Raw genomic sequence first — 24,238 nt, 5'->3', positions numbered from 1 at the left:
CACAATGACAGGTGCAAGCGCGTTGATTGGACAAATCTTTCTATTGATATGCAAATTTCCTGCAGCCTAACACACAAATTGGTGGCCGTGGTATGTGGTTGTTATGCAATGTCTTCCTTGAAGTCGGCCATTGCACACGAATCCCATATGTAACATGCATGTCGTTTTACTTGTTCTTTTTCCATGTATGCCTCACTCAGTTTCATGAGGCAAAATCGTACTGCAGTGTTGTTGCCGGAAACGGTTCTTTTATGGAATGTTCTAGAGGGGATATTTTGGAAAAGGACTGGAGTGAACATTGGGTCAACCTGGTTTGTAATTCAATTCTTAAAGACTTCATTGAATGGGAATAACAATGTCTTGCGCTCTTCACAATTCAACTTGATATGAATGACCCGAACAACCGACAAACACAACAACAAATCTGGCCTCTGGAAGTGACTTCTTCGTGCACAATGTCACATGGGTAAGCTAACTTTCGAAGGCCTTCTTTTCTTCATCTGTTTCTGCCAATGTATTCACACAAACAGATGTAGACCTGCTTTTTGACGGACCTGCAGAACACTATTTGTTGTTCTAGTCTCAATTTCAAAAAATTTTCAAAAGCAGAAGCTCCGAGGGGTATAGTTTCAAGAAGTAGGGTGTGCGCGTACAGTATTAGTAAATTGAGAACATTTTTCTCGCCTCGAAAATGCATAGTTACGTCGTGAACTAACAATGTCGGCCATTTTGTGGAGTCATGTTTTTGACTCCATACAATGGCCGACCGTGCTAGTTCGCAAAGTAAAAGAAAAACCAAGCAGTTTCGAGGCATGTTTGTGTGGATCATTTTATTCTACTTTTAAAACATCATTCAAAAACCATATCAATTTCACAACAAACGGTTTAAAACGCTTTTCATTGACCAACTCGACCGATCAAAGGCAACGTGCCCATTGAATTTATACCTTTCAATTTATAGTCGGAATTAACCGTAGGTACCTATATGGTATACACCATTGATTTTCAACTTGTTGACCATGTCCAGTCGTGTTTCCTAAATTGATGAATTACAAATAAAACAGTTCCATGCTTCAAATTAATTTTAAATTCGATGAGGTAAGAGAAATGTCACTGTGAAAATGGCAGCTCGGGGGGGGGGGGGGGGGACAGAGATAATTTTCGACGGGTTATATTCCAACATTCATTAATGAATGGTTTTCAATTGCTTATTTTTTGGTTGAAAGGAGAAAGGTTTTGGAGGGTGGTTTCCCCCGCCCAAAATTACGCCTACTTTGAGTGATTGTTCAACTGCCATAGATATTTTTTTTCATGAACCCATACACAAAATTGTCTTTTACCATAATTTGAGTAATAATATATTGTTTCATGAAAAAAACCTCTTCCAAAAGCTCAATGGGTCATTCTAGGGAAGGTGATTAACAAATCAAACCATCCATCACTGGAGATTATATTAAAAATAAATGGACTTTTAAGCGACATAATCAACAATTTCAGAACCTGAGTTATCCGTTCTTACTAAAAAAACAAAACTAGAAATACGTACGAAATTGGTTGAAATGTTGCAGTACTCACTACATTATGGAGACAAGACAAAACAAAAAAAGTGAAAACAAAAAGTCTTTTTGGGGGATTTATGGGTGAGGAGAAAAAACACAAAATGTGTCTCTACGTGGAGATAAACAAGAAGAATATGTTTCGTGTTTTACAACACTGGGACCGGTTTTGTTTTTGATGAAAACATAACTCCAAATGTTGGTTGTATATAAATTGAAAGTAAAACTTCTTAACAGTCACTCTAGGCATAGCTCACAGATCAATGGTTTTAGTTTATTGAAAAAACTATGAACAAATTGTTGTGGTGTTTTTTATCGAGAAGTTGCAGTGCAAGCATGTAATTATAATTACACTACCTAGTACATGTTTTGTTTTGCGGGGAAAAAACATAACCCCAACGTTTGGTTGTTTACAAAATATTGACAATAAATTCCCTACAGGTCTCACAGATCCATTATGATCTTTATTATAAAAACTCAACAAAATTATGCATTTCTTTTATGCCGAGAAGATGCAATAATGTAGCTGATCTACCCTCCTTCTGTTTCCATTATGTTCAAAAGACCTTGTGAAGACATAAGAACAAATAAAATACAACAAGACATCACTCAAGAATAACCAATGTTTATTTAATAAACAATCCATGCATAAACAACAATTTTTCAAATCAGTAAAACATTTTGAGATTTTAAAAAGTGTCCCGATTGTCACGTGAGGGCGCTATTTCAACTTGTTATGCCGTTTTGAAATAATCTTCATAGAGAATACATTTGAAACGAAAAAGGGTTTAATTGACGAGTATTGGCTCTTACAGGTTCTTTAAGGGTCTGGTGTACTCTTGATTCTGTCAATTTAAATGTAACTTAAGTTTGCATACATATTTATAAGTTGATTGGAGAAAACGGACTCTTCTGACACACAAATCCGAATTAATCAAACACAATGTTTACTTGAACACTTACAAACTTAACAAAGTAATACTGAATGAAAGTTGTTTTCTGGACAGGAAATAAATCATTGAGTCTAAAAACAACTGAAACTGTTTTCACTTATAGAGAGTGGGTTGTTTGATCAGTCAACTCTGAATACAGCAACATTTGATGTCATAAGCTTTCAGACCTTATTAAAGAAAATAATTATGAACAAAATCTAACCATAAGCACACAAAAAGGCACGACATCCTTTCGGTGCTTTACTGCACGGAAATGAATGAGTCATAGCGCAAATCAATGATGAACGCGCAAGATCGCTGCCAAATTTTCTTGCTAACTTGTGAAAAATGTTAAAACCGAAGCAACATTTTCTGCTTAAGTACAGAAGTTTGCTTATCGTAAGGCAGCGGTATGAAATCGGCCACGGTGGTCATCAACCAATGCAGTTGATTGGTATTGCTTAATGCTAACATTAATCTCAATGTGAAATAATGCAACCATCAAGTTGATATACATGTAATGTGATGGAGACCCACCAAAATTAAATTGATCCATTCTTTACTAAAACTGCACTTAAGCCCGGTTCATACTTCCTGCGCATGTGAAGCGAATTTGACGTGAATTTGACGTCACACCCTCCTTTCGCAGGGATTATCGCAAGGGAGTAGAGCAGAGTTTACCTGCTGCGGATTGTTTGTTGCGAATTTGTGACGTCAAGATTCGCTTCGCATTCGCATTCGCAGAAAGTATGAACCGGGCTTTACTCTTAAGTAGCCAAGTCATGCATACTCTCCATAAATTTAAATTTCCTCTAATCAAACTTGATTTCTCTTTTGTCATTTAAGTTTAAAACTGCTTCTATATGTTGAGAATTTGACAGGAGCACTAACTGAAAACAACACCCAGGAAAAGACCCTCAATCATAATGGACATCTCATTAACTTCCCAAAGTATTTGAAGTGTGTATTTGTGTCCCATTGAGTGATCAGTATTTAACTGTCTGGGGTGTTTAGAGTCTTAAGTTGAATCTTAACCACATCTACCTATACTACAGGATTTCATATGGAACACACAAATGCTGTTACAACCTAACTACGGGAAAACCCATAAATGAACAAGATGTTATTGTCCTTCTTTTACACTGTCATTGCTAGTGATATGAGATGGGAACCATGACAAGATATATCACATCAAAGAGGAGCTATTTCCTAATGTATGCAGTTTGTTTTTGATATGTTTATTGGCAAGGTAGTAAATAAAGCAGTAATATGTGCTACAGGCGCTTAAGGTAACAACAGTGACCAGTCCAGTAGATATGGGTGAATCTAGTTGAAGTATTGCAGGTTGTGGCGTGACAATGCATGTTATGTTAAACTCAATCAGTAACTTCAAATCACAACTTAATAATAAACAATCTTCCTATAAATCTAACTGAAAACCCGTTTAGTCGCTCTCGCTGGAATCAGATCCTATTTCATGCTTGCGTTTCTTTAGTCGGTTGATAGATTCAATATGGCGGTTGATTTCTCGCTCATGGGCTTCAATCTCGTCATCATGATGTTTCTTAAGGGCTTTTAGCTGCTCGGCTTGCTGCAATGAGGAGAGACCAATCAAAATGAGAAGTAATATTCACGTTTTGTCTTCATTCAATAAAGACAATCAGAGCATACTGATCGAAACGTTGAGTTAGTAACCACCGGTTCTTTTCAGAACCCAACACTACTCAAAAAGAGATATTCACATGGTGATACCGCAAACAAATGTACTGAATAAGTGGTTATCTTGCAAATCTCTCTTTGGGGCATTGCCATTGTCATTTTACAATGGGCACTTCCATTGGAAATGTTACAGTTTATGGTAAACTTTTGAAGAGGCACCAAAACTTGGCAATGGATCGCGGGTCCGAGGCCAGCGATTATGAACTGGGTCAGATAACTCATGACTAAAGTCTGACGATCTTGTGTTCTTTTGGTTAAAATATTATCGACTTTCAGCTTTATAAATATCTTCCAATTCTGTAACGAGTGTTGAAGAACTTGTAACCATAATACAAATGAGATAAATCTTCTGCTAGATCTCGTTCAAATTAAAACAGTCATTTGTTACTTTTGTTTGTAGCTTTTTGCCTCGTCTTAATCCTGGTCTTGTAAAAACTAATGTGGCCCCCGACAGTTAAAACTTAAGCTACCTGACAAGCCTAAAGGTCCGTTCACACAGGCCTTGATAACGAGAACAAAAACAAGAATGTTAACAATGCACGCCCTCGATTGGTTGAATGAGCGCGTATTCTGAGTGGAGCAATTCAATCTATAGAATGTGTTCTCTTAGCGTCGTTATCGTTATCATTTCATTTCCGCTGCAGTGTGACTCGGCCTTTACAGTCTTGTGAATTCCCCCTTCCCCCAACTTTAAGCCCTGCTTCGAAACTTACCAACTGTCTGAAATACTGGTCCTCGTGGGCTGCTTCCATTTTTCCAAAAGCGCCACCGGCATCGCGGATTGCACCACCAGTGCCGCCACCCTGTCAAAGATTCAAAAGTTCAACATCACAAAGGGCGGGCCAACTTACTAAAAAAATAAACCCCCCCCTCCTGCTTTTTTTTATGATTGAACTTCAAAATGATCATTTTTGTATGCAGTCTTGAGAGGCGAAAATGCAGACGGTCTACCTACTCCAGTCACAGGCTTTTATAAAGGGGGGAAAATTCACCATCTCAGATTTACTCAAAAAAAATAAAAATATTCTTCCCTTTAAAAAAAACAACCAGTGAACATATGAAAAGATTTTGTTTACTTGGAGTTTTTTTTCTAAGAATGCAGGTATTTTTGCTTTAAATTTTTAAGAAAAGGGTTTTAAGATCAGCATAAAGAATGTTCTTTAAGACAGTTTTACCCATAGTATAGATCTATGCGTGTACTGTAAAGCACTATACACTCGGTACCTTTCCTCTAGTTCACCAAGGAATGTTGACTTTTTAAAAATTGTTAATTAACAAGATGACCAAAATGTTTACTTTTACAGATGAGGACTTAGCGTCACAAGACATCAATGTAAACACTCTTTGGTCTGCTGGAGAATAAAACCACAAAAACCAACCAAACAAGTAAACAAACAAACCAGAAATCCTGGTACACAATTTTCCCTTTTTTTTTAAACACGCAATATGAAAACAGGTTTCAAACGTTATCTTTTTTTTTTCACCCCCCCCCCCACCAAAAAAAACAAATAAATAAATAAATACACAAGGTCAAGGATTCTTTTACATCAGTGACGGGAATTAAAGTCCGAAGTTTCAGTACAGCAAAACAGCATTTGGATGAATGAATTTACCAACACCGGGTTACAACTTACTTTGCCGGATCCACTGCCCATGACGCCTGAATCAGATCCATATCCACGCTGCAGTTGACTGTCAAAATGAAAAGTGAATTGAATGAAAGTTATTTTTATAGAAATGGAACCAGAGGTCACTGAGTGTGTCATTGTGAGTGCGATTTCGTTGTAAGACAAATTTTATGGATGCGTGAATGCCATACGCATGCATGGTAAGTTAAGTTTTTTTCTGGTTAAAAAATTCACCCTTTTCTTGAAGTTTTTCCATTACATTTTAGTTTATAAAGCACACATAGTTCTAATATATTTTTGGTTTATATTTTGTTTTTTAGGCTAGCCCCACTTGTGTGGCCAAGGATAGCTGAATCCTATAGCTGAATCCTTAAGGAAGGTACCGGTCAACTCGGTCCCAAGCCAACTCGGTCCCAAGTCAACTCGGTCCCAAGTCAACTTGATCCCAAGTCAACTCGGTCCCAAGTCAACTCGGTCCCACGCCAACTCGGTCCCACGCCAACTCGGTCCCAGTCAACTCGGTCCCAAGTCAACTCGGTCCCAAGTCAACTTGGTCCCAAGTCAACTCGGTCCCAAGTCAACTCGGTCCCAAGACAGGGAAGCTTGCACGCGCGGGAGGGAGGGCGAGGAGGGACCGCAATTAACCCAAGTTATTTGAACAATAATATATTTGTGATTTATTTTCGACCAAACATTAATTTCCTAATAGTTTTTTAATTGTATCTTGTAAAATGCGCTTTATAAGTCTTGTTTATTATTATTATTATTATTATTATTATTATTATTATTATTATTATTATTATTATTATTATTATTATTATTATTATTAACTAGTAGATTTTGGATATTATTTATTATTCTTTTAAGTTAACTTGATGATCCGTTAACTTGAAAGTTTTTATAGAACTGTTTTTATATTATTAAATTATAAATGTATTGTAAGTTACTTGAAAAGAAATCAAAGAGGATTCAATTATTAATGTTTGTCAATTAATGAATTGTTGAGAGCCATACAGAAAACAATACTCTGGTGGAAAGCAAAGAGACATTTGAAGACATTTTTTTTTGGCCAACACAATCGGTAATTTTCAAATGTGAATGTTGAGCATAGAAACAGAAATGGGTTGCTATTTGGAGGCATCGAATATTATACCCCGAACATCGGTGCACACTTATCCCGTTTCATGTACAAAAAACATTAGTTGTTTTTTTCCAATTCAAGGAAAACATACTTTCCGTGAACCGAGTTGACTTGGGACCGAGTTGACTTGGGACCGAGTTGACTTGGGACCGAGTTGACTGGGACCGAGTTGACTTGAGACCGAGTTGACTCTGGCCACACAAGTGGGGCTACATACCGGCGGCCCCGAAATGGTCTGCAATGTGGTTAATATTTCCATCTTTTACACACAAAATACCAACAAAAATGCATTTTGGATCTTAAAGGACAACCGATAATGCCAAAATGTTCATAACCGGCAGATTATATCTTACCAAACAGCGGCAATCGGGCGAAAAAGACGAATAGATGATAACCTTGCGAGAGCCATTTTGTCTGATGTCGATGAGTGACCTTTCTGTGACCTCTGTCCTTAGCCGGTCATGTGACTGCTTAGCTGCTGGTATTTTATTCGTAAAATGATCGAAGATCATCGTCGTAACTCAATAAAATAAAGTACCTTTTACAGAAACTTAGATACTTTATAGTTAGTAAAAGTATGTTTTTGTTTATTAGTGGCTTTTACGTGATTGTATTCCATTAATAAGTTGTTGTTGTTGTTGAGAAAGATAGAGGGTCTTTTTTTTCCTTCTTTTTTTTCACGAAAGGCGGACAACAGAGGGCGCTTTTTCTTTTCGCCGTTTCTGTTGTGCTATCTTTTGCGCAAACATGTCTGTGATCTTTTGAACGATCATCTTCGTTTTTCAAAGACAGTTTGGCTAGATAAAGTTATACATTTCGGTATTTCGAAACACACGTCAATTTATAGTCCTTGCTAGGCATAAAGATCAACACTTTGACGTGAGACATGCCGACAATAACAATGCTACGCTGTAAAGATTCCACAAAAAAAAGCTTGGATAAAAAATAATTATTATAAAAAAATGGATTACACACGGAGTGACGAGATAGTTAATATAAAGTTAGATTCTGACTTAATTTTATTTACACTAGTGTGTGTGAGTTACAATCTGTATGACATTAAAACGTCAGCCATGGTTCTCTGAAATTCAAGAAAGAACTAAAAATTAACTTGGGGCTTGATTACGCATTGTAAATAAAAATCTCAACAAAATTATAATAAATCTCCGTCTCAATTGAAAAGACAGCACGATTATAGTTAAGTATATTTTTTCCCTTCAATTCATCATCTCTTCTTGCAAGAATAATTATATACAGCCAAACACACAATTGTAGGCCTACACCTGTACACAAAATACGTTAATGGATAGGCCTAATGGGACGAAATAATAATTCTAAAAACCAAAGGAAAATGACTGGGCAGACCTAATTAATTGATGAACTACATTCAGAATGTCTCAATATTCCTCTTGTGAGATGGGGCGTCTTTCATCATGTTCCGGTATTTTCTGATGTTTTTAATTGTTGGTTACGATGGTTTTTCAGAATAAGTTAGTGTCCCCCTCGCGGTCCTAATGTTTTGTTGGCGTGGATTGATCCCAGCACTGGGCGAATCATGTGGGGACCTTGGTCCTAGGACGCAAGTTACGGAGTTCGACAGAAGATGTTATTTCAACATTACCGGACACCCTCGCTGATGATACGTCTCAAGTCGTGACTTGGCCTCTGTTGATGTCTGGTACAGGTGGCAGCGAGCAAGCTTGTGCTTTGGGCCCCTACTCAAGGTCACTGTTCCCGAGGTAGACCACAAACCACCTATATTTATGTGGACACCTTGTGCCGGGACTCTGGACTGCGTCGGGAAGAGCTGCGTACAGCAATGGAGGACCAACGTGTTTGGAGGGCCATCATCCGATGCTCCGCATCGACTGAATGAATGAATGACAGTTGGCCATGTCTCTCTTTCTTTGCCACCAACCATTGTCAGATTGTGGAGTAAATGTAAACAATTCGAAAAGATCTACTTTTCTCAGAAAAATAATGATGATCTCGATACAGTTGAGTGTGGAGGGTTCGATATTGTTGTGCATGCAGTTTCCTCCAGAAACTAACTTCACAAGGTTTTGCAGTGGGTGTGGTTTTGGGTGCGGGGTTGTGGGTTGTCTCATGTCCCACAGGTGATCAGTAGAACATTGTTCACTGTTAAATCAACAGCGATTCAACCAATCAGATTCGCTTCACTGGTTCTAGAGCATGCAGGGGTACAGTCAAAAATCCATCAAAGTAAAAAAAACTCATCTCCAGAAGACGATCAGTGCATATTGATCGAAACGTTGAGTGTACACCTATAACAGAACCTTTTCAGAACCATCATCATCATTTAGGTTGTGTTCATTCAGTGTACGATGTACCCCGTAGCCTCCTCATGTAAACGCAAATTCATTACTCTTTCTTGCAGTTCTGGTCAATGCTGTTTCTGCATGAACCCTGATGTCATCTCTCCATCCAGTGTAACATGTAGCCCTCCTCGTGTAGACTCAAAGCATTCCTATTTCTCATGCAGTTCTGGTCAATGTTGTTTCAACATAAACCCTGATGTAATCTATCCATCTTCTTCTCTGTCTCCACCTTCTCCTCCTTTTCCTTTTCACTGTCCTTGGTTGCCAATCCAGTATTCTTGTTGTCCATCTGTTTTCAGAACCCACCAACCCAATTACACGATGTTACCTCAAACTTTACTATTATTGGATCTGATCGAATCCTTCATGCAAAGTTTCAAATCCACCATGCAAAGTTTCAAATCATACACTTATATCACAAAATGTACAACGAATCTATCTGAAGAATGATTCGATGTCACTACTGGAGGAAGCAGCCACTGATATTTCATTCTTGCGTTTCTTGAGTCGATTGATGGATTCTGTATGGTGGTTGATTTCTCGCTCGTGTGCTTCAATCTCTTCATCGTGATGTTTCCTGAGAGCCCTTAGTTGCTCGGCTTGCTGCAAAGAGGATCGAGAGACCAATCCAAGTTATAGGCGCTTTCGAAAAATAGGCCTGCTTGTTTACCTTTGGTAATACGCGTTTGGTTGTTTTAAAGGCAGTGGGCACTATTGGTAATTACTCAAAATAATTATTAGCATAAAACCTTACTTGGTAACGAGTAATGGGGAGATGTTGGTAGTATAAAACGTTGTGAGAAACGGCTCCGTCTAAAGTGGAGTAGTTGAGAAAGGTCTCGAAATCAAGCATCTGAAAGCACACAACTTAGTGTGACAAGGGTGTTTCTTTCTGTCATAGTTCTCGCAACTCCGACGACCAATCGAGCTCAAATTTTCACAGGTTTGTTATTGTATGCATAATGTTGAGATACAGCAAGTGAGAAGACTGGTCTTTGACATTTACTAATAGTATACACTGGCTTTAAAGACACTGGACACCTATTGTCAACAGTCAAAGACAAGTCTTCTCACTTCGTGTATCTCAACATAATATGCACAAAGACACAGTAACAAACCAGGTTGAAGTTGTGAGAATGTAAGAAAAACACCCTTGTTGCACAAGTTGTGTGCTTTCAGATGCTTGATTTCGAATTTACTTCAAATACTTCTCTAAAAACTACGTTACTTCAGAGGCCTGAGAGCCGTTCAAGTTGGCACAATGTTTTATACTATCAACAGCTCCCCATTACTCGTTACCAAGTAAGTTAAGTAGGATTTGAAACTTTGCATGGTGGAGATAAGATATAGAAGAGTTTGCGGTAACACCATGTAATAACAATCTCTAAATGAGTTGGGGTGGTTCTGAAAAGAACCGTTGGGTTAACTCGACGTTTCGATCAGTATGCTCTGATCGTCTTCTCAAAGACGATCAGAGCATACTGATCGAAACGTCGAGTTAACCCAACGGTTCTTTTCAGAACCATTTTCACAACCGTCTTCTCCAGAAGACGATCAGAGCATACTGATCGAAACGTCGAGTTAACCCAACGGTTCTTTTCAGAACCACCCCAACTCATTTAGAGATTGTTATTACATGGTGTTACCGCAAACTCTTCTATACCGAGTAAGTTGTTATGCTACGCTTATTTTGAGTAATTACCAATAGTGTCCACAATGCCTTTAAGACTATATGAAAATGTAGATAGTGGGATTTTATGCATAAAGGTGAGGTGCGTATGTGTATCTACTCGCCATGTAGATATATATTTTTCCACAGCCAATTCGAAGTGAACTGATTCTCAAAAATTCGTTACAAGTCAGGTTTTCCGATTAGTTTTATGAGTGATTACAAAACGTAATACACTTGATTTATGAGTTGATGGTTTTACCGCTCATTGGAGTCTTGCATGACATTAATTACGGATGAAAACATCAAATCATTTTCTTGCAGCTATGGCCAATATTATAAGCTGAAGTTTTCACAGGCTTGTTATTGAACGTATATAGTTGGTGTACGCCCCTAAAGTGAGAATACTGGCCTCTCACAACTACTAGTGTCCAGATCTTTTCAATGACAAGCATTTTTTTCACAACTTACCAACTTTTTCAAATACTGGTTCACGGCTTGATAAGCTGCTTCAGTATCGATAGTATTTTTGCTTGGAGTGTCATTAGGCTCCTCATCACCACCTCCTCCAGCCTGTCAAAAGAAGATTTGAAATATTATGCCTACACTCTACTTTTGCTATGTATTTGGTTATCATATAAACACATGAAAAACAAACAATAAACACAACAAGCACTTGAGACACAACTGACGACAAGATTTAAAAATATGAATCAAATCACTGGAGTCCTCGGGCATTTTAGCTCCCGATTAACATAAGGTAGCAAAATCCAAATTCCAGTTTGTTTCATTCACTAAACCCTTCTCACTTCCACCAAAAAGAATTTGCCTTATCTTTCTACTTGAAAATAACGAGATTGTTGTTAGAAATTCACTTACCTCCACGTTAAAACTTATTTTACTATTTCTGCCGCCCATGACGTACGCAAATAAGTTCCTTTTTATCAAAAAAACTTCAAATCTTTGAGCCAAAGTCACAGGCTAAGAAAGACAACGACTACATATATATATATTGCAAAATAGGAAATAATGTAGTACTATAATGACTAAGAAGTAGAGAATAATATGTCTGCAGGAGCTTTCGTAGCAACATTCATCCGATGCAATGAAGAAAAACATCTTCAACCAAGATTTATATGGATTTGAAATGACTCACCCGAACGCGAGGCTGGAGTGATTGTTGGCAACAGCTCAGTATTGCACATGAAAAACCAAGAAGGGAAATTCTCTAAACAAGTCACCTTATAAAAATCGAATTTCTTGAATACTTTCTTGGAAAAGAATTTACTCAGTTCCTTTGAAGGGCCTGGACGAGATACGCTTGGATTGTTAAACAGAATTTTGTTCCTTAAAGGAACACGTTGCCTTGGATCGGTCGAGTTGGTCTTTGAAAAGCATTTGTAACCTTTTGTTATAAAATGCATATGGTTGGAAAGATGTAAAAGTAGAATACAATGATCTACACAAATATGCCTCGAAATTGCGCTGTTTGCCTTTACCTCGTCGGCTAACACGGGCAGCCATTTATGGGAGTCAACTTTTTGACTCTTATAAATGGCCGACATTGTTAGTTCGCAAAGTAAAGGGAAAACCACCCATTTTCGAGGCATATTTGTGTGGATAATTGTATTATACTTTTTAAACATCTTTCCAACCATATTCATTTCATAACAAACGGTTATAAACGCTTTTCAAAGACCAATTCGACCGGTCCAAGGCAACGTGTTCCTTTAACCCTTCTGACAAATAACGAGACTGTTAAAACTCACTAACCTCTACGCTTAATCTTATTTTACTAGCTTTGCCGCCCATGACACCCTTCGAAAGCACCTTTTATCAAGATATGTAAATTTTCTCAAATCTTTCAACCGAAGACGTAGGCTAGGAAAACAATGACAAAATAGATTATACAAAAAGGAAATAATGTAGTACTATAATAACTAAGTAGTAGAACATAATATGTCTGCGGGAGCTTTCGTAGCAACATTCGTCAAATGCAATGAAGAAAAACATCTTCAACCAAGGTTTATATGGATCTAAAATGACTCACCCGAACGCGAGGCTGGAGTGTTAGCTGGCAACAGTTAACATTTCACATGCAAAACCAAGAAGGGACATTTTCTAAACGAGTCATCTTATCAGAATTGAATTTCTGAAACCCTTTCTTGGAAAAGAACGTACCCAGTTCCTTTGAAGGACCTAGATGAGATACGCCAAAATTGTTAAACGGAAGTTTGTTTCAACATTTTTTTTTTTAACAAGCGTGGTTCCATTTGTGATTCCACTGTATGCCTGCAATAACTGCACCGGTGTTAGGGAATTGAAAACTCATAAACGGGCGTACAATTTTAGTAGTCACTAATTAGTGTAAAGCCCGGTTCATACTTCCTGCGAATGCGAAGCGTTTTTTGACGTAAAACAAATCGAAATGAACTAGCAACATCTTAATTTTCACATCAATAACCAAAAAGGGAAACTTTCAAAGCGAGTCGCCTAATCAAATTGTGATTTTTTGAATACTTTCTTGGAAAGGAATTTACTTAGTTCCTTTGAACAACCTGGACGAGATAAGCCAAGACGGTTAAACCGAAGTTTGTTTCAACATCGTTGTAAAGGATGAGTTTGCTAAATCGTTGTTTTCTTTTGTGATTGCACTTTATCTTTATACTTTAATGAGTCGTTTTGGATGGCGGGGTGGGGTTGGTCACGTCAATACCCATCTATAGTTTGTTTTCCAATTGAACATTCTTTAGTGAATTAAAACACAACACCTATAAAAACAGGAAAAGAATTACTGTAAAGCTTAAGTATGCAAACTGCGTCAACCGTGGTATTTGTGATAGTGTAAAAACAGTTTTGTTTCGTAATCAGATTTTTGAATGTGATGACCTTGATACACTCGGTCTGCCACTCAGATCGTTCTGACAATCCCTCTGTTTCATACTTTGTCAGGAGGGTCTGGGGATCATCCGAGAGTGTCAGGGTTATCCTGTTTCTTTTTATTTTTGCGTGTCTATGTCCCTTATTTTGTATTTTTTTTTTAAATCTTGTTATCTTCTCCTTTTTGAGGGAATAAATAAATAAGTAAATAAATAAATAAATAAACAAATAAATAAATAAATAAATAAATAAATAAATCGAGCCCGGTTTATCTTCCTGTGAATTCGAAGCGAATTTTGACGTCACAAATTAATTCGCAACAAACCGGTGAGGCAGGAGATTGTGTCCCCCGATATGGCGAACTGTGTACAAACTAATTCTGATAGCGCCCTCTTTTGAATCCTCCTTCTCCAGACCAAGTTAATTTCCCAAGGGGTACACTGTCTCCGGCGGATGGATTTCCATGGAACACTAGACTTGACCCAAGTCCCAATCCCGTGCCATCCCCATACCAGGAAACTACTGTTTTGTGATGCTCTGCATTCCCCATCCTGTTCCGCATGCGGGGTGACCACATTTTGACGGCGAGCTCGCACTGTACTGTGTATGCATGTCACACGAGAATGGGACTTGAATCAAGTCTAATGGAACACCGGCTACATCAAAAACCAAAAAGGAAAATTTTCTAAACGAGTCACCTAATCAAAATTGGATTTTCGGAATACTTTCTTGGAAAGGAAATTACTCAGTTCCTTTGAAGAACCTGGACGAGATAAGCCCAAGATTGTTAAACAGAAGTTTGTTTCAACATTGTATTTGTTGTAAAAGGATGATTTTGCTAAATCGTGGTTCCCAAAGTTTTATGTTGTGATTATTACACTGTACCTTTGCTCAACGGGTGATGAACAGGTTGAAATGAGGTTACTCCGTGGGCACGGAGATGTAACTAACATTGCATGTATTATGTACACTGAGTCTCCTTTTATGGAAGTCCAGGCTTGTACACCTCAGGGTGTGTGTTCAGTGACGACACGAGCAACATAACACACTGAGTCTCCTTTTATGGAAGTCTCATTAGCCACATGTTAGATTTGTACACTTCGGACATCGGACAGGTCGATAAAAGGTCAGCAAACGCTACCTAGATAGTGACCATTTGACCTTGATTTCCGGTTCAAATTGGAAGTTTAAAAATTCCCAAAATTGTTATCAAAAACTAGCTCTTTCTCCCCTGTGCCTAAAATCACCTAACCGAGTGCAATTTTGTTCATATTTATATTCTAAAATATTCCACAATCCAATCAGTTTGTTTGAACAACAATGCCTCATTGAGAAAGAACTATGCTAAAAGACAACCAAAAAGAAGTACATTTATTTGTGTGTCTTGACATGGTCGATATTATTTTATTGTATTGTTAGTTTCTCATTCTTTTTTAACGGAGATGAGAGAACTTAACACTTGTTTTCTATTTTATTTTTCACGGCAGACAAAGAAAGATTCGTCATAGCCCGTCATCTCTTATACGCAACTCTATACGTTATACAACCAACACCTCATCATCAAATACAAAAGGTTTTGTGAAGTAAAATGTGAGTAGTTTTTCCCTTTTAATTTTCTCAACTATTTAACACACTTGATTGTTCATGCCTCAACACCGACGTATGGCGAGCCAACGTAATATTTATAAGCATTAGCAACGTCTTTTATTTTTGCTTAATGCCATCGACGATGTCTTTAAGGTATTTAAAGATATCTATCTCTAAATATTTAGAGATATCTCTAAATTTTTTAGAGATATCTCTAAATTGTTTTAAAGACGTTGCTAATGCTAAATGCTACTTTGGCTCGCCATACCGATGTCAACTTACTGAAACGTGCACGCCCCCGTTAACGCGCCACACACACCCCCACACACCATGGAGGAAGAAGCCTATAACTCCATATTATTTGCTTCCTCCATGCATGCACACACACCTTTTAGTTAACGACAGGTCTTCCTTTTACCCCTGACCAGTGCAGTGAAGGTGAAGTGTGAGCTTGTGACTTCATATAAATTTAGTTGTCGATTGTGTCATTGCTGTTGTTCAGTCGACACCAGCTGTTGGTGATTTGTTGTCGATCTCCTGGCTTATCTGCTCCATGCATTGTTGGTGTAAGAAGGCCCATATTATTAGCAAGCTTTTATTGTCTTTTCAATCATACGCTGTGCAATTTGTATTCATTACCCACCTCTTTAATTATTTTCTAAATGCATCTGATAAAAATAGTTGACTTCCTCCTGTCTTTTTATATATTATTTTTATTAAACATGTCGTTGTTACCATAATGTTTATAATTTGCCTTTAATACGATATTATTGAATACTTATTTATAAAATAATTGGAAACACGGAAACAGAAGATTCGACCACCTGTCCGTAATTACCACACACCCCAAAGAAAACTATGTAAATTAAGAAGTAGGTAGACTGCCAAACATAGGGTTAGATAGCTCAGTTTATAGAGTGCCGGCAAGTTAACCCTGAGGTCGTTGGTTCAAGTCCCACTCTAGTCAATGTGTCTTTGTTCAACCCCCAAATGGTTTCCCAAGTGGTTTATATTGACAAATTGAGAAGTGAAGAGACCTCTATGCCTGAATTGATCCAGGACGCTGGGTCTCTCTCATGGGATTAATTTCCGTTCTGTACCTCTCCAGGTTATTGTGTCTCAAGAGACACTTTATCTTTAGGATAGTTTGTCGCGTGCCCCTCCCAGGATATTCCGTGTCACAAGACATTAGGAAACCCTGCCTCCTGGAGCAAATGTTCCTCAAACACACCATCTTCTTCCTCTATGATATTGATTTAAGAAACTCTATTCTATAGGCTGTATCTTGATTGCATGGGGAAATGATGAACGTTATTGCCCAACCAACTACACCAGTTTCATGGAGCTGCTTAATCACAAAAATTGGCTAAGCAAAACAACGTTATGCTTATTAATTTTGGTTTTACCCATACACCGATGTGTGTAGCACTGTATACTCAGTACTTTCCCGAGTCCTGTGAAACAAAATTCACAGGCATTTTTTTTTACTCGGTGGGATTCGAACCCACGACCTTTGCAATTCTAGAGCAGTGTCATACCAACTAGACCACCGAGATTGCCGGTGGTCTAGTTGGTATGACACTGCTCTAGAATTGCAAAGGTCGTGGGTTCGAATCCCACCCGAGTAAAAATGCCTGTGAATTTGTTTTTTTCACAGGACTCGGGAAAGTACTGTGTATACAGTGCTACACACATCGGTGTATGGGTAAAACCAAAATTAATATTCTTTATCCCCGATGTAAATTGAACATCTATTAAAACGTTATGCTTATACAGGAACAAGGTGACCGACCAAGCTACAATATGACATGTACAATGTAACTGGTAGCCTGCTCGCTTAGCAGACAATAACCACTATGTTCTGTGACCCAGTCTGTGGAATAAGCCACTTCGGAGTTCCAGCTGCGCATATCTGTTACTGCTGACAACGGACTTTGTCTATCTCCCGTAACCTTTTGACAATACCAGCGGGTATTGTCAAAAGGTTACATGAGATAGACAAAGTCCGTTGTCAGCAGTAACAGGCATGCGCCACTGACATTCCGAAGTGGCTTATTCGGCACAGGCAAACGATAAGGGCGCCCTCTATTTTGCCTGAGATAAACACTAATGTCGACTCATTGGAAAGTTAACTCTTGAAAAGCTGTTTCTGAAAGCTAACGTTTGCTTGAGAAATTATGAGCGCCATTTCCCACCAACACCAGGCAAACGACAAGGGCGCCCCCCTGTGTTGCCTAAGATAAACACTAAAAATGAAACACAGTATCCTTGGAAACTTATTGGCAGTGGACATTATTGGTAATTACTCAAAATAAAAACTTACTTGGTAACGAGTAATGGGGAGCTGTTGATAGTAAAACACATAGTGAGAAACAGCTCCCTCTGAAGTAACGTAGTTTGCTAGAAAGAAGTAAATTTCCACGAATTTGATTTCGAGACCTCAGATTTAAAATTTTGAGGTCTCGAAATCAAGCATCTGAAAGCAGACAACTTCGTGTGCATGCGACAAGGGTGTTTTTTTTCTTCATTGTTATCTCGCAACTTCGACGACCAATTGAGCTCAAATTTTCACAGGTTTGTTAATAATTTTATGCAGATGTTGAGAACCACCAAGTGAGAAGACTGGACTTTGACAATTACCAATAGTGTCCAGTGTCTTTAAATTTGGATAGCTGTTTCTGGAAATGTTTGCATGAGAAATTGTGAGCAGTTTTCCCACCATATCTCGAGTTAGGAGGAGGGATTCAATGCGTCCTAAGTCATTTCTATTACGGAACGTAACCTGTCTCCAAGTCCAAGATTAATCCTAATTTAGGAAGAGTTTTGTGAAATCGATGGAAGGCAAACGACAAGGGCGCCCTCTGTCTTTCCTGAGATACACACTAATATCGAAACTCATTATCCTTCGAAACTTAAATATGTTGCCCTCATCCCGCAGAGAGTGATGTCGATGAGTGAAACCACTACCGATGTCACAGCGTTTTGTTCCCAATGCGGAAATGGACGACACCGGGTATATCATGTTTCAATTAGCATGACAATCATCTCTGCCTTTCTGTTGAGTCCACGTTCCACTTAGGTCCCGCCATATATCCTCACGACGCAACCAGCGGGCTACGGGACACCGTGACGATGGGTCTATCGAGATGAGTCACCGTCATCATTAATTTATGGACAGACTATAAATATTTCGGGTTTCTCAGAAAGGACAAGGTCTGAGCTGTAGAGGTTTTAGAGATTTATTTTTGTGATAACTGTTTCCGGAGATGTTTTATTCAGGCAAGGTGATCTTTTGATTGGGTGTTAATGATGACGTAATGAAACTGCAATGAGCAGTGTATTTTGTATAGCTCCACGGTGTACTGTAAGACTTGGGCACAGGGTGAATACTCTTAACATGGAGGTAAATTCTAACTGAATTCTGACCCTTCAGTTGGATACTAGTTCTGCGATTTGCTGTCTTTGTATGCTCTTTGTTGCAATTCAAACAAATAGTTAACAAACAAATAAATTAATAAATTAGAGATTAAGTCTTTTGTCACATTTGACGGGTCAGTACAGAGAAGCCCATTGTTAGGTCAATGTTACAAAAACAAACAACTAAAACTTAAACAAAAACAAACAAACAAACAAACAATTAAACAAAAAAACAAACAAACAGACAAACAAACAAACACCCCAACAAACACCCCAACAAACAAAAACAAAAACTACAAACTTTCCCTTACACTTTTCAGGTGAAGGAATTTTTGGCTCCAAAAACGTATTTAAAAGGTTGGGCAGATAGTGTTGACTTAATTTTGTTGTGCTGATTTTATGCAGTAAAACCCCATGCCGACTGAGTTCAAATAAAATAAATCTTACCTCATTGACTATAACTTCACAAAATGTGTGACATTAAACCAACACAATAAATAAATGAATAAATAAATGAATACAAATTTATATTGTTACAAAAAAAGTAAACAAATTGATAGCAAAACAAACAATAAATAGACATCTGAAATAAACGGAGAAAATTGTTATGATGAAACGAAAAAGAAAATTATAATTTAAGAAAATGGAGTTAGCTGTTGCAAACTGCATACGAACCAAAAGAACCTGTAGTATGAATGCAAAAAATAGTTAACTATTTTGTGCAAAAAAGATTCAATTTTAACAACGAATTTGAGTAACGATAAACAAGACTTTCTTTTGTTACTGACCACGAGCATGGTTTGTGGACAGACTCTTCACACGGTAAAGGTACTTTGTACCCCGGCAATAAGGCGATTGATGTTGGCTTTAGGTCCTAAGAACATGAAGGGCATATCTAATGGGGCGGTTTAAAAACCATAACAGCAAGAGGCTTTTCCATTGAGTGCCGATGCATTTCCGTTCGGTGAGCGTTGGTGCGTGGAGTCCAAGCGTCACCTTCTCTTCTTTGAGATAATTATGCGAGTTTCTGCTCGGAGATGTTTTTGCTGCAAGTTTTCATGGAGTTTGCAACCTGTACTGTGTTGCTTTAATATTCACAACCTCAATGACTAACTGCAGTTGAGTTGTGCATTGTCCGCAATGCAGCACTGAACTTTAAGAAAGTTTGTTTTACACAAGCACTCCTCTGTCTGCGGTTGGGGTACGTCGTCAAAACCGACATTAACGGAAACATACTAAGCGGTTTTCATTTGTTTGACTGGGAACTTGACGTAGTTATCAGCATATTCAGAGCCAACACGTCTTAAGAATCTTGCTCCACCCTTGTTTGGCAAGCACATTCATCTGTTTCCAATCCATAATTATGGTGTGGTGTGGCGTGAACGTGGGTGATACATCATCTCTATAGTGCTACGTGCTACTGCGTGCATTTCGTCACTTTAAGACCCAATTTCATATAGCTGCTGAAGCACAGCAAGTAAGCATTTAACAATTATGCTTACCAGAATAAGGTTACCTGCGAAACTATCATGTCTCATGCAAAACTTGCGACTATTGCGCTGCTCATTTCTGCTTAGCAGACATTTATTATTAAGCATTTATTTTCTGCTTAAGCAGCTCTGTGAAATTGGACCCTGTATGCCATGCATTATGTTGTACATATACGTACATACATCCATTACAATGGACTAAATGTGGCATTTCACCAAGGTATTTCCAAGGACATTGCCACGCGTACATTCCAGACTACCAGCCCTGGACGACACTCGCTGACCCCTGTGATGAAAACACGATCCCTCCAAAGCAAAAACACGTCATACTGCTGGAACCACCCTACGCTTGAATTGAACCATACTTGAACAGATGTCACTAATAATACAGCAACAAGTGCATACGTGTACGCTCCCATAGTTGTGGGGGCTTCAAACCGTTGCGCCAGTCAGTGAATATTACTAGTGGAATTTTGTTGCTGGTACTTGCGAATACTTGTGCAACAATCAACAACAAACATGAGTGTGGCCTCTGCGCAAGCCGGACTTGTCTATTGGGTAGCACCACATGGGTGTGATGTTCGGCGCTAACACCGCATAATCTGTTAGTACGTTCACTGGAGTGCATAGTCTATTCACTCAGCCGTAGATGTGTGTAGTAAACAGTGGGAGCTCAATCACAGTAGCTGAATAGAGTGTGGAATTCGGACTACAGCTACACATAAATATGCACCACATGCAGCAGTGGTAATGCGCATGGAGTGACCGAGTGTATACTTTGTGTACACGGAGTTCGGTTAACCCACCATGGCTCAGTTGTCAGTAACGCCTTATAAATCAACGAGCGACCTTGTCCGACAATAATATTCATCAAGAACACAACTAGGCAGTGACTTCGCCGACGCGTGAACTTGCGAGAACATGGAGTAAAAACGGTGGAAGATGCCCAGGATTGACTCCAACGAGTGGCCACAATTTCGAACCCACACAACACCCCCTTTTCTGGATCCTGGAAACTCGACTACTTCGGATGAGTTTACCGGCAAACAGGAAGTTATTGTGTGCAAAGATGACACGTTAGCGGGGATCGTAGGTCGGACGAGCGGCGACGAGTTGCAGAATTACTCCGGGGATAAACTTACACTTACAGACATAACACCAGCCGGGACTTGGACTAGTATCATTGGTAGTGACCTGGGTGAACGCAGCCAGCAAATCACGGGAAGGCATGATCGGAACGCGGGGAGTTGGGGCCTGCAAGGGGTAAACACGCCAGCCGACTACCCGTCAGACTACGGCAATCAGACGGTACATGGCACTGGTATCAAACATGGTATGCAACCGGGTTATTATGTCAATGTAGACTCATCATCCCATCTTATGATTGGAAACAAAGCGGACGGGCGAGCAGAGGAGATATCACTATGTAAGATGGATACCAGTACAGGCTATAATTCTAGTAATAACCGGAGGGATTACGTAGATAACTCGCGCCAGAATGGACTAGACGAAGACGAGGAGGATTATTTCGACTCTGACAGGGATGATGATATTAACTTGGTTCACTTATTACGCCGTCGGGCACAGCAGGAGCAAGAAATCACGTCCATTTTACAGCCCCCGTCGAGCATGGATTCATCAATGTATGTCACATACAGTGACCTTTCCTCTATATTCGGAGGCGAATTATCAGAGGAGGACCATGACACAATTTTCGCCGGTAACCTTTCCACGAGCAGCGAGGAGTTAAACGCGAATAATTCCAGCTCTGCGTCGAGCTATGGTGTCGTCCACAAAGTGCGAGCTACAAACTTGAATACGCGGCTAGCCAAATCGACTGAATCCATCCCTACGCAAGTCGACTGTGAGCGACAGCGAGCGGAGGAAAACTCGGAGCCTTTACAGCGATCTCGAAGCTTGGAGAATTTAAACTTGTTGCGAGTTAGTTCATCGGGGGCGCCGTCATGCGACGAGTTCTCATCAACACGGCCGGCCGTAGTAAATAATAGTAATTATGCAAGCTGCATTGAGAATATTAATGCACGGTCGCCGGCACGGAGCGCCTGCGCAAAGCGGCGATTAATTACGGCGAAGGAGAACGTGTGCGAGAGTGTGGATATTACGAGAGGGGTCAGAACAGACCAGGGAGACGGAGATACACCCGTGGAACGCTCGTTCGCAGACGAGGTGCGATTGTGTGCCCTCCCCGTCTATATCCCACCTGCTTCGGATAGGATGTATCACCAACACCAACGGGTGCCTTCTCCCCTCATGGAGATGGATGAAGACGAAGATGAGGATGAAGCATCACAAGGAGGTGTTGAAGAGAAACATAAAGAGGTCACGGGTGCAGCGGAGGACAAAGCACCACCGAAGCCAAGACGAGGTGAAGAACGTAGTCTCCTATCCGAGGAGGAATCAACCAATGAGATGGTGAAGAGGGTGTCATCACCTCGTGGTGCGGAGATTGCAGCCGAGAGTGATGAGACCGTGGAGGATGAACCACATGATGTCAAGGATAAACATAGGACAGGTGACGAGAGCATAGAATCCAAGATGGCGGCCCCCAACATCAATGTGCCGCAGATCATTGAAACTCTTGTGGAGGATGATGAAGACAATGAAGGGGAGAGAATTGTTCTCCAGCTTCAGTCTCGTCTTGCTGCTGTCGAGAAACTCGCTCAAGATCTCTCGGATCAGAATGCGAAACTGCAGGAGGAGTTAAAGGAGATGCAGCTTGAAGTGGAGGAATCACAAGATAAATACAGGGAGGGCGGGGACATTGAGGAATATCGCGACATGAAGATGGAACTCGATCGCGCTGTCAGAGACTGCCGTATCATGCAATATCGTCTTCGTAAAGCTGAAAGAAAGAACGAGGAATTTGAACAAGATCGTGTGCAGTGGGAGGATCGCTTACGGGCCAGCTCGGCAGGGATCCCCACCCCTTTGCTCTCTGGCTCCGCTGTGAGCTCGGGCGACTCGTCCCCGGAAGATACCCGGTGCAGTGAGATTGCTGAGCTCCACCAAGAATTAAGAACGGCCAAAGATGTGTCCATAAGACTTCACCAAGAACTTGAGATGATTGAAGAGAAAAGAGCCAAGACGGAGGAAGAGTGTCAAAATCTGAGGAGGAAATTAGTGGATTCGGAAAATACTAAGAAAGAGATGAGACGGGATTTGGAGAAAACACGTACAGAGGTAAGAGAAATCTTGTTTAAAAAAAAGAAAAATATTCTGCCTCTGGCAAATATTATTTACCCAATCCTTGCACGTATAAATTATAATTGTAAGCTTTGTAACGCTAGTAAACTGTGTGGTTTTAGTAACCCAATTGTTTAAACAAATATTGTCATAAATTTATTTTTGTTGTGTAATGGTAGCGATCACAACCAATCGAATTTTCAAACGGAGCTACACTCGCACCTTAACAACTCTTTGAAAAAAATGCTTTTCTGACATGAATAATAATTTAGGGTTAAATTTGAGAATTTTATAAACAGGTAGGTTGCTTACATAGCCAGTGGCAGTTTTCACTTGACAATGTACGCCAGCTAGTGTTACTGGAGAGCCTTAACCCCATGTAATTTTTAACAAAATCCCCTGACTTTTCTCATGTTTAAAAAGATAAGGTCGAGCACAAATCATTAGATTGTTGATGGTAGTTTATTTTCCCTTTAAAAGTCCCCTGCTCGATATTCTGTTTGAGAAGTCAAACAAAATATAACGACCAGCAAATATAAAGACCGCGAGAATCACTTACAGTCTATACGCCACTCTGGCATTGGAGTAATAGTCTTTATGGGAAATTTGATTAATAAAAAATAATGACCACAATTTTCACTCATTAGTTATGTCTAGCCGCCGCCTATGCTATATC

At 39.4% G+C, this 24,238-nt stretch overlaps 3 protein-coding genes across 11 annotated transcripts in view; 1 reads left to right on the top strand and 2 right to left on the bottom strand.

Moving 5' to 3' along the window:
- Positions 1–2,165: 2,165 nt before the first annotated feature.
- On the bottom strand, positions 2,166–7,441 carry LOC139949986 (ATPase inhibitor mai-2, mitochondrial-like). Its single transcript, XM_071948599.1, has 4 exons — positions 7,330–7,441; positions 5,842–5,899; positions 4,921–5,010; positions 2,166–4,079 (listed from the first exon to the last, which is right to left on the bottom strand). The coding sequence occupies exons 1-4, from the start codon at positions 7,383–7,385 to the stop codon at positions 3,933–3,935; spliced, it is 351 nt and encodes a 116-aa protein (XP_071804700.1). The 5' UTR covers positions 7,386–7,441; the 3' UTR covers positions 2,166–3,932.
- Positions 7,442–7,998: 557 nt separating this feature from the next.
- On the bottom strand, positions 7,999–12,840 carry LOC139949893 (uncharacterized). 2 transcript variants are annotated; one of them, XM_071948460.1, is made up of 3 exons: positions 12,758–12,840; positions 11,456–11,557; positions 7,999–9,918 (listed from the first exon to the last, which is right to left on the bottom strand). In XM_071948460.1, exons 1-3 carry the CDS (start codon positions 12,794–12,796, stop codon positions 9,751–9,753), a joined length of 309 nt encoding a protein of 102 aa, XP_071804561.1. In that variant the 5' UTR covers positions 12,797–12,840; the 3' UTR covers positions 7,999–9,750. The 2 variants fall into 2 exon arrangements, with proteins under 2 accessions (XP_071804561.1, XP_071804560.1); XM_071948459.1 differs by lacking the exon at positions 12,758–12,840 and adding an exon at positions 11,864–12,067.
- Positions 12,841–19,627: 6,787 nt separating this feature from the next.
- Positions 19,628–24,238, top strand: part of LOC139950172 (uncharacterized) — a 165,235-nt gene continuing 160,624 nt past the window's right edge. For 5 of the 8 annotated variants that reach the window (XM_071948802.1, XM_071948806.1, XM_071948801.1 and 2 more), the window contains exon 1: positions 19,629–23,559. In XM_071948802.1, coding sequence (XP_071804903.1) covers positions 21,301–23,559 — 2,259 coding nt within the window. In that variant the 5' untranslated portion in view covers positions 19,629–21,300. Of the gene's footprint in view, positions 23,560–24,238 lie in introns of all 8 variants that reach the window. The other 3 variants (XM_071948805.1, XM_071948804.1, XM_071948803.1) reach the window with 2 other exon arrangements.

This window comes from Asterias amurensis, chromosome 17 (assembly GCF_032118995.1).
Source record: "Asterias amurensis chromosome 17, ASM3211899v1".
Classification (NCBI taxonomy): Eukaryota; Metazoa; Echinodermata; class Asteroidea; order Forcipulatida; family Asteriidae; genus Asterias; species Asterias amurensis.
The sequence above is the reverse complement of the archived record's forward strand: the minus strand, read 5'-3'. Positions and strand labels throughout refer to the sequence as shown.